The sequence below is a fragment of the Raphanus sativus genome, chromosome 2 (genome assembly GCF_000801105.2).
Source record: "Raphanus sativus cultivar WK10039 chromosome 2, ASM80110v3, whole genome shotgun sequence".
Lineage (NCBI taxonomy): Eukaryota > Viridiplantae > Streptophyta > Magnoliopsida > Brassicales > Brassicaceae > Raphanus > Raphanus sativus.
Window position 1 is genome coordinate 17,294,290 of NC_079512.1, and position 9,949 is coordinate 17,304,238.

The window sequence follows — 9,949 nt, forward strand, 5'->3', positions numbered from 1 at the left end:
TAAACTTTATAAAAAAGTTTTACAAAGTTTAATTTTATAAAAGTTTAAAACGTTTTTAATAAAAGTTTAATAAAATAAACTTTGTAAAAATTATAAAAACAAAATAAAACTTTACAAAAAGTTTTTAATAAAAACTTTAAACAAACTTATAGAAAACATTTTACAAAGTTTTATTTTTATAAAAAATTAAATGGTTTTAAACATTTTAATTTTATCAAACTTTTTAATAAAATAAATCTTTTTAATTTTTTTTAATAAAACTTTAATAAAAATAAACTTTGTAAACTATATAAAAATAAAAATAAAACTTTACAAAAAAAATTAGTAAACACGTTAAATAAACTTTATAATAAACGTTTACAATTTTTTATTTTATAGAAAGTTTAAAACGTTTGTAAGCTTTTTAGTTTTATTTAACTTAAAAATAGATCAAGAGTTTGTGAAAATCACAAGACAAACTATGGAGATATATCATAGATTGATGAAGAAGAAAATGCAAAATATCACTTTTTATATATTTTGACAAAACAAATCGATCAGAACATATTTTAGGAAGTTAAAATAATTCTAGGATATTTTTAGAACATTTACTTAACTAAAACTTCCTTAATTTTTGCAATAAGCAGATTTTCTTATCTGTAGAAAACACATTTTAAATATGTTTCTCAGATAATATATTAGAGATCCCAACAACCAAAATCTTGAACTATTTGAGCTGTTTCTATTATAGGTATGAGAGAGGGAGAGAGTATTGCGACATTTATTCTAATAGGAAGAAATTCAAATAGGAAAAGTAACTGAACTGCTACTATAAAGTTTAGTTGCAAAAAAAAAAGTTTGGTTTTGGTTTTAGTTTTTTCAATTTTTGGTATTTTGGTTAATAAAAAAAAGATACTGTGTTAAAACTATATCTACTTTAGTTTGGTTTGTTTTATATACCATCGATTTTTGCTTTATTTGGGCTTATACCAAAAAATCATAAATATATTTATCTATTATAATATTTTGTGAATTTTACGTTATATGATTAAATATTGACTTTAATATAAAATAAAGAGATTTCTGTTTTTAAATATACTTTTTTAGTTTTTTTATTTTACTGTTTCAATAATTATTAAACATATATTTTTGGAAAAAAATTATTAAACATATTAAAATAATAATATTAACAGTTTTTTAGAATAAAAATAGAAAATTAGTAATTCACAATACTATTAAATAACTAAATATTAGCATAAATATTTTTCAACAGAAATAGTAAAAATATGTTTTTTTAATCTGACAAAATAGTAATTTTTAACTTAAAATAACATATTAAATTACTAAAATCAATATTTTTAAGTATGAAGATCATGCATGTCATATAAATTAGGGCAATTGCACACTATATACATGATATAAAGATTAATTAGGTACTCGGTTACTAACTGTTACACATTCAATATATTCCACAAGTACCCCTATACCGTAGCTTCTCGAGTGAGGTTAACCGTATAAGTATTAAGTGATTTCAGTTGTAACGTTGTTCCTATTACATCCAATTATTCATGTGCTCTTCATCTAAAATTGTGGACGTTGTTCAAACACGTGTTGGGATTTTTGTCCCTCTTTAATGCTAGAAACTAAACATTAGTATCACTTTCTATGTCTCCATAAAATTTATACATGTCGGGTTCAAGGTCATCTTCTCGTAGTTCTTCCTGATCATCGATTGAGTCCAATGCTACTAACGGTGCTCCTCTTTCCCATTCTTCTCTGCCGACCAGCATAAGTATCGTATACTCCCATGCAAGGAACATGGAAGTGTTTTGACAAAAGATGCCCTGTCTTTGGCACAAAAAGGTCTGTTTGGATGGTCGTGAAAAGATTGTTCACCAAACAGAAGTTATTAAAAGCTTCCCTACCAGCCTTGTGCATAGGCGATGCTCAGGTGGGTACGGTTCATCTAAATCGGTCATTAGCTCCCAACGTTGAACTTTTGGAAGTCAACACACGTTATTGTCTATTTCACAAACGATTCATTCCGTTCTGAAGTTTCGTCAACTTGTCCTTTCCACCGCTACTTATATTTATTATAATGCTTACATTGCTTTGCAAGGTTTCTATATATGCAGCATTTCTTTCATTTCCAGATCTTATTCCTATATAATAAATTTTGGGTATTTTATTCTCATTATCCGAGAGTTGAGGGACATATGTGTAAAATAGGTTAGTTCGAAAATGTCCATTAACACAGAGATAACGTGAGACAAAATGTCGCTTTCATCATAAATATGCTGGATATACCTACGCTAGTATTGTAAGCTACATACACAAGTTGGAACGAAGGGAGATATGAGTACTTTCGCCCATGTTTCTCTTTCCACCTACCTAAATAACTTTTTTTGCATGATATGCTAATTAACTTATGTTTTGTGTATTTCTAGCCAAATTGACCTATAAATTATGTATATACTATTAATTTTATTACATAATTTACATATAATTATACTATTATATTTTAATTGATCTGTTTATTTGGTTTATTAGTTTTTATATCAATCTATGTTTATATACCGCGGTTTATTAAAAACATATATTTGATAAATTTGTTATTACCAAATTCAAACTGCTGTTTCGCTTTTGGTTTTAATTAGATCGATTTTACCGGAGGACTCCTACCAACGTAGTTTCAATTATTGTCGGTGAAGTGTTAACGTTAGAAAATATATTTAAGAAAAAAACAGTAATTAGTATAGTGTTGTTTCAATTATTTTAGTAATATGTGTTCAGATCCGATAGGAGGTGGCGAGATGCGTACCGATTAACGTGTTTCGCAAAGACCAATTATTAAAAGAGTTATTTTTTTTGTAACCATGGATTCTCAGAAGTTTTATAACCCTACGCCTTGCATCCAAATATGCATAGACGATTAAATCTATTTAAAACAATTATGTTTTCTAATTTTACTAAAAATTAAAAATATATATATTTTTAACTTAAAATAAAATACTAAATTATTAAAATCAACATTTTAAGTATGAAAATCATATCAATAAAATAAATTATGTATATATTATTAATTTTATTATATACTTTACATAATAATTATAATATTATATTTTAATTGATCGGTTTACTTAATTTATTTTGGTTTGCTTGGTTTATATATCAACTCGTATTCACATACCCCGATTTCCTGAAGAAACCATCAGTTCGGTATTATCGATATTACTAAATTCAAACTATTTTTTCTATTTCGTTGAGTTTTTTTTTTCTTTTTCTTAATGTAAATTAATTATATAAAGCAATCCCAAACAGATATCAAAATCGAATATAAAACGGATTCGAACAAAATGATATAGATGAATACTTTTACAACTAGTTTCGCAATTTTCACCTATCTGATGCGTTCTGCTAGAGTGCTTAATAATTACTAGACCATCGATGACTATTTTCTATTTCGTTGAGTTTGATTTAGATCGGTTTTACCGGATTGAACACAATTCAAGTCCTTACCAATGTTGTTTTTATTATAGTTGGTGAAGTGTTAAACGTTACAAAATATATTTTTATAAAAACAATAATTAGGATAGTGTTGGTTCGATTATTTTTGTAGTATGAGGTGGCGAGATGCGTAATGATTAACGTGTTTCCCAAATTATCCACATAAAAACAATAATTAGGATAGTGTTGGTTCGATTATTTTTGTAGTATGAGGTGGCGAGATGCGTAATGATTAACGTGTTTCCCAAATTATCCACTTCCACCTCCTGATTAACGTGTTTCCCAAATTTTAGTAGTATGAATTATAATATGTTTTACATCACAGCGTGGAGACTTTTTTTTTTTTTTTTTGCCGTCTGTAAAACTTCCATTAAACAAGAGAAGAACATTACAAAAGCAAGCATACTATACCAAAAGTTCCTACCCATAGGAAACTATACCATCCCAGTCATTAACCAAACCAGGTCTTACAAAAAAGAATTAAGTAACCATCTAGGAGATCCCCTAACCACATAAGACTGAAACCGATCGCCAGTCATAACACTATTAGCAATAAGACGGGCATCCCTACTATGATCAGATGATTCAAAAACAACCTGCCACGCCAACAGTTCCCCAAGCAAACATCGAATTTCTGCCCCTTTAAACTTGAAGGAAGGCCACGCACGTGGTCTATTAAGGGCATTTACCAACATCCTCCATTCAAGAGCAAAGTAGACTCTTTGACATTTGTGGGAGATCATGCTTTCCACCGCCCAAAGCAAACTCAGAAAGTATGCCTCCTCTTTTGACCAAACACCAGTAAAAAATCTACGACTATGCAAAAGAGTCATACCTCTTGTATCCTTTAAAACCCATGCGGCTCCAACCTCTCGTTTCTTCCTGGACCAGCGCATTCCTATATTGCATTTAACAAACTCACGTGGCAGAGCAATATAGCCTTGATTACGCAAAGAGGACCCTTGATCACTCTCCTCACTTCGCTCACACGCCATCTCCTGAGCCAGAAACCATAAGTTGGCCTCTTCAGCTGCTTTGGCGCATATTTGGTCTCCATCAAATAAGAACCCTTCAAACAATAAAGAGTTGCGATTTTTCCATAGAAACCAAAGTGTCCATGGGAAGCTCCTCGTAATCCATCGCACATCCTCTTTTGTACGCCAAGTCTTAAACATATAGCTAACATTGGCAAATACTGAGTTTTCATCAAAGCCCCCAAGCGGATGAGGGAAGCCTGAAGAGGCCCAAACCTTTCTAGCCAGCGTACAAGAGAATAACACATGATTAATAGACTCTCCCTCCATACCACACGTTTGGCACACCCGGTCACACTTCATTCCCCTAGCTTGTAAGCTATCAATGACAGCCAAAGCACCAGACATGGCTTTCCATAGGAAAACCTTCAATTTGGACGGGGCTTGAAGACACCAAACTTGAGCTTTCAGGGGATTCAGCGAAGGTTGCTCCTTGTGATTGAGAAGCAGATCCTTTTTGATAATAGAGAAAGCTAGTTCATATCCAGATTTCACCGAATAAACCCCACTCCTAGTGTATTTCCACAACCATGAATCCTGTTCAGAGACAGTCGGTTGGTTCTGCAGAAGGAGTCTAACATCACAGGGAGGGAAGAGATCGTTGAGGACCCGCAAATTCCATCTGCGCCTCGGAAGATTAATCAAGTCAGACACCATTAGATTCACATCAAAGCTTCTCTGCTTTCTTAATGGTGGTCTACATATTCCATCCTCATCCTCCAACCACGGTTCCGACCAGACTCTTATTTGTCTTCCATTGCCAACCAAATGTTTTAAGCCTTTGATAAGGAGCTCTATACCAAATAAAACACTTCTCCACACATAGGAAACCTTTTTGCGAAGTGGCACCTGCAGAAAGTTCTCATTGGCATAGTATTTTCCATGGAGAACCTGAGCCATGAGGCAATTTTCGTCATGAATCAACCGCCACGCCTGTTTAGCTAACAAGGCCTGGTTAAAACTCTCTAGTTCTTTGAAGCCCATACCTCCATCCTCCTTCGACAAGCACATCTTGTCCCAGCTCAACCAATGGATCTTTCTTTTAAAATCCACACTATCCCACCAAAAATTGGCCATCTCACTACTCAAGCCCGATATCACTGTCTTTGGAATTTTATACACTGACATCGGTAGCACTGGTAAAGCCGAGGCGACAGCCTTGATAAGTACTTCTTTACCACCTTGAGAGAGAGTCTTGGCATGCCACCCGGAGATACGCTTACTCAGTCGCTCTTTAATATAAGAGAAGAGCTTAACTTTAGAGCCATTCATAATTTCAGGGAGACCCAAATATTTCTCCATACCTCCTTCAGTAGTAATACCCAGCACATTTTTCACCCTAATCTTCTCTTCATCTTGGACGCGGTTGCCAAAGATAATAGAAGATTTTGCAGGGTTGAGCATTTGTCCCGTCACAGATTCATACCGATGTAACGTTCGGAGCAATTCTGCACTCTGCTGTACATTAGCCTGACACGCAAACAGACAATCATCTGCAAAAAGAAGCTGGTTAACCGATGGACCATGAACCCCAAACCGAATTCCTGTTATAGTCGCATCCCTGGCTGCCTTTGATAACAAATGTGTAAGCCCTTCAGAACAGAGAACAAACAATGTCGGGGACATCGGGTCTCCCTGCCTCAATCCTCGCTGTGGTACGATCAAACCATGAGGTTGATCATTGATCAACACTGAGTAAGTGACTGAAGACACACACTTCATTACCCAGTGAACCCATCGCTGATTAAATCCTAAAGCGCACATCAGAGACCGTAAATAGCCCCATTCCACCCGATTGTACGCCTTGGACATATCAGTCTTCACCACCATCTTCTCCGAATTGTCATCTTGTGAATCTCCCAAGGAGTGAATCATCTCATGCGCAATAGTGATATTGTATGTCATGAGTCTCTCGGAGATAAACGCAGATTGAGTCGGAGAGATAATCACCTGAAGCACTGGAACTAACCTCTTGGCCATTATCTTCGAGATGATTTTGTATAACACTGAACACAGACTAATGGGTCGAAGATCAGAGATAGTCTTTGGATCTGGAATCTTGGGGATCAAACAAAGGTGAGTGTAGTTCCATTCTCTAGGAAGAACACCCTCCTCAAAAAATCTCTGAACTTCTCGAACCACCTGCTCTTGAACGACGTGCCAGAATTTCTGAAAGAATAAAGCTGACATCCCATCAGGGCCAGGAGATTTTGAAGGGTTGATCGAAAACAAAGCATCCTTAACCTCCACAGCTGAAACATTCTTAATCAAATCTTCATTCATCTGATCAGAAACTCGTGGGCTCAAATCATGAAACCACGAAGTAAAAGGCGCTGGATTAGAAGAAGTGAACAGGTGAGAGTAAAACTCCACCGCCACTTCCCCTTTTGCAGCTTCAGAGAACACCTCCACGCCTTGGGCATTTACTAATTTTTCAATGTGTTTCTTTGCCCTTGCAGCCTTAACCGAATTATGAAAGAAGGTAGAGTTCATATCCCCTCTTTGCAACCATTTTTCTTTACTCTTCTGCCACCAGTAGGTTTCTTCATCCTTCTGTGCTCGAATCAATTCCCTTTTCAAGAAATGGATCCTATCAGTTGAGGGAGATATGGCAGACTGTTCTCTCTCCAAAGCTATCTCAGCCCGACTTAACCGATCTCTTGAATTCACATTTTCTTGTCTTTTGAGATTGCTCAGAGCTCTCCTACACGCCTTAATACGCCCTGAGACAGATGTAACTCCCCGTGAATCACCAAAAGACCACGCATTTTCTACATGGGCCTGAACGCCTTCCACCTCCAAAAACCTTTTATCAAATCGGAAACATCCTCGATAGGATTCTTGGGCTTCAAGAAGATGAATAAGCACAGGACGGTGATCCGAACCACGCTTGTCCAAAAAAGACTGGTTAGAACATGGGAATTTTCTGAACCAAGCCTTATTACCGAAGCATCTATCCAATCTTGTATGAACCCAAGATTTGTTTCGATTCCCACTCCACGTAAAGCCATTCCCATGACTCTGCAATTCCGAGAGTTTAGAAGCCTTGATCATCTGAGCAAAAGGAGCAAAAGACTCATCTGAGCGCCAAGAGCCTCCAAGCTTCTCCCCATTATGCAGAATATCATTAAAATCACCAAACACACACCAAGCCTCCTTCCTATTAACACCAATCCTGCTGATCTTTTCCCACAGCTCCATTCTCCTATTTACAGCTGACGGACCATATACACAAGAAGCGAAAAAGGATATATTACCATATTGAACAATACAGTCTAGAAGGTTTTTATTTACATCCAAAAACTTCAACTTTACGGGCTTCTTCCAGAAAAATAGCTAAGCCCCCCGCATGACCCACCGGATCTATAGTATACACATCATCATATCCTAGCCATACTTGCAAATCCACCAAAATATTCCTACTATGCATCGTTTCCATTAGAAAAAGAACCTCAGGAAAATGTTTTCTACGCATTTCCCTAAGGCGTGAAATTGTCAGGCCCTGAGGCATGCCCAAGCCCTGACAATTCCAATTTATGATGCTCATCTTATCTTCGGCGATCCCTCATGCGGGATCACCCTTGCTTCTTTCTTCCGAGCGCCTTCATAGCTCTCTGGTTCTTCACTTGAGCCCTTTCTCTTAGCTCCTATCATAGCACCTGATCCACTCGATCCATACAACTCCTGAAGAATGCCTGCAGTTGAGGTCTTGGATGCTTTCCTTTTACTGACGTACGGGCGTCTGCGAGGCTTAGTAGTCTTCTTGAAAACCCCGGATGGTTGTGAAATAGTTAAGTTCAAACCATGTTCCGTTGGGTTCCCTTGAAAATGAGAAGAAGCACTTCTGCTGCCGTGATGACCTCGCAACATGGAGGCACCGGAAGGAGGCGCTATCATAAGAGGAGGACTCTTCTCCTTACTAGATATGTCTTGTCCAGAAGACGAGAAAGACCATGGACTCGCAATATTTCCTCGACTTGCTTTAATGGCCGAAGCCATAAGCTTACCTCCCTCTCTTCGATCCAATGCATTGGACTCCGCTGGGGTATTTAAGTCAAGGTCAAAGAGTCTGCCTTTCCCTTTATCAACTTGTTTCGTGAATACAGGCGCCGGTTCTAACCGAAGAATTGTCTTCTGAAGCATTGGATCCTTCTCCACTTCAGCAACTGAAGATCTGATTCTCTCAATCCTGATAGCTTTATCACTATCTGTTGCCATCATCATATATCGCCTCATCTCCTCCAGCACCTCTGAAGAAATTTTACTGCGTCCTGTAATCGGGCACAACCCCACTTGATCCTCAGTCAACACTCCAAAAAGAGGATCATGTGGTCTAAGAACTAAGTCAGCTTGCTGCTTCTCCCGAAGAATCCTCTGTCTTCGCTCTAACGCAGCATCTTTCCTCTGTTTCACCAACCGAGGGCAGATGTCCTTAGCATGATTCAATCTCTGACATTCATGACAGCGCTTCTGAAGTCTCTCGTAGTTGAAGTACACCCGTGATGTGCCTCCTTCCGGCAGATTCACCACCATAGCCTGTTTGAAAGGTCTTGCAACGTTCATCCTTATTTGCATCCTGACATACTCTTGCAGCTGTGGCTTGTCAGGATCAAACGCCACCACCTTAACCATACCAAGCCGTTCACGAAGCGCAGTGATTGCCTCCTCTGTATAGTGATTCAGTGGAATATTGCGGACTTGAACCCAGACATTAATGAATTGCAAGTAATCTGGTGGGGGGTTCTCAACCCACCGTTCGATCGCCAACGCCCACTCATTAGAAGTATGGACGCCTTTTTCCAGAACTTCAACCAAGTCATGCTCGTTATCAAAGAGAAACTGGAACCTCTCCTTTGATAACGCTATTCCTCTTACTTTTCCTTGCTTCTGCCACTTCCGAGGCATCTCCCGAAGAAGATTTGCTATCTTCTGGCAATCAGGATTTAAAAGCCTTCCGATTAAGCTTCGAGTGTTCCTCTCGCACGAACTGAATTGCGGCAGGTTAGGCATATCAAATGGCTCGTCATCGTCATCCAGAGACATCGCCATCAGCGCCTTATCCATTGCATGTGGCATCTTGAAGTTTTGATGAAGATCTTCTGAGAATTTTACACACACCGACAAGCAGGATGAACAAACCTTAAAGAAGGTTGAAGATTGATCTAAAAAAGATAACTTTTTGCGGTGGTAGAAGTAAACGTGGCAATAGTTTAACACAATAAGGCTCCACCCACTAAAAAAAGATTTTTTTATTGGGAGAGATGCAAAGCCCAAACAAGGGATGCTTCACAGCGTGGAGACTAACTTGATCATTCGGAAATAGTAATTATTAAAATACTTGTTTTTTTTGTAATCGCAGATTCTCAAAAGTTTCATAATTCTACGAAGTTTTTACACAGAAACGGGTTTGTTTTAGAACCGAATATCAC

At 37.2% G+C, this 9,949-nt stretch overlaps 1 protein-coding gene across 1 annotated transcript; it reads right to left on the minus strand.

Moving 5' to 3' along the window:
- Positions 1 to 8,063: 8,063 nt before the first annotated feature.
- On the minus strand, positions 8,064 to 9,584 carry LOC108836046 (uncharacterized). The gene has a single exon (XM_018609260.1). It carries the CDS (start codon positions 9,582 to 9,584, stop codon positions 8,064 to 8,066), a length of 1,521 nt encoding a protein of 506 aa, XP_018464762.1.
- Positions 9,585 to 9,949: the final 365 nt, after the last annotated feature.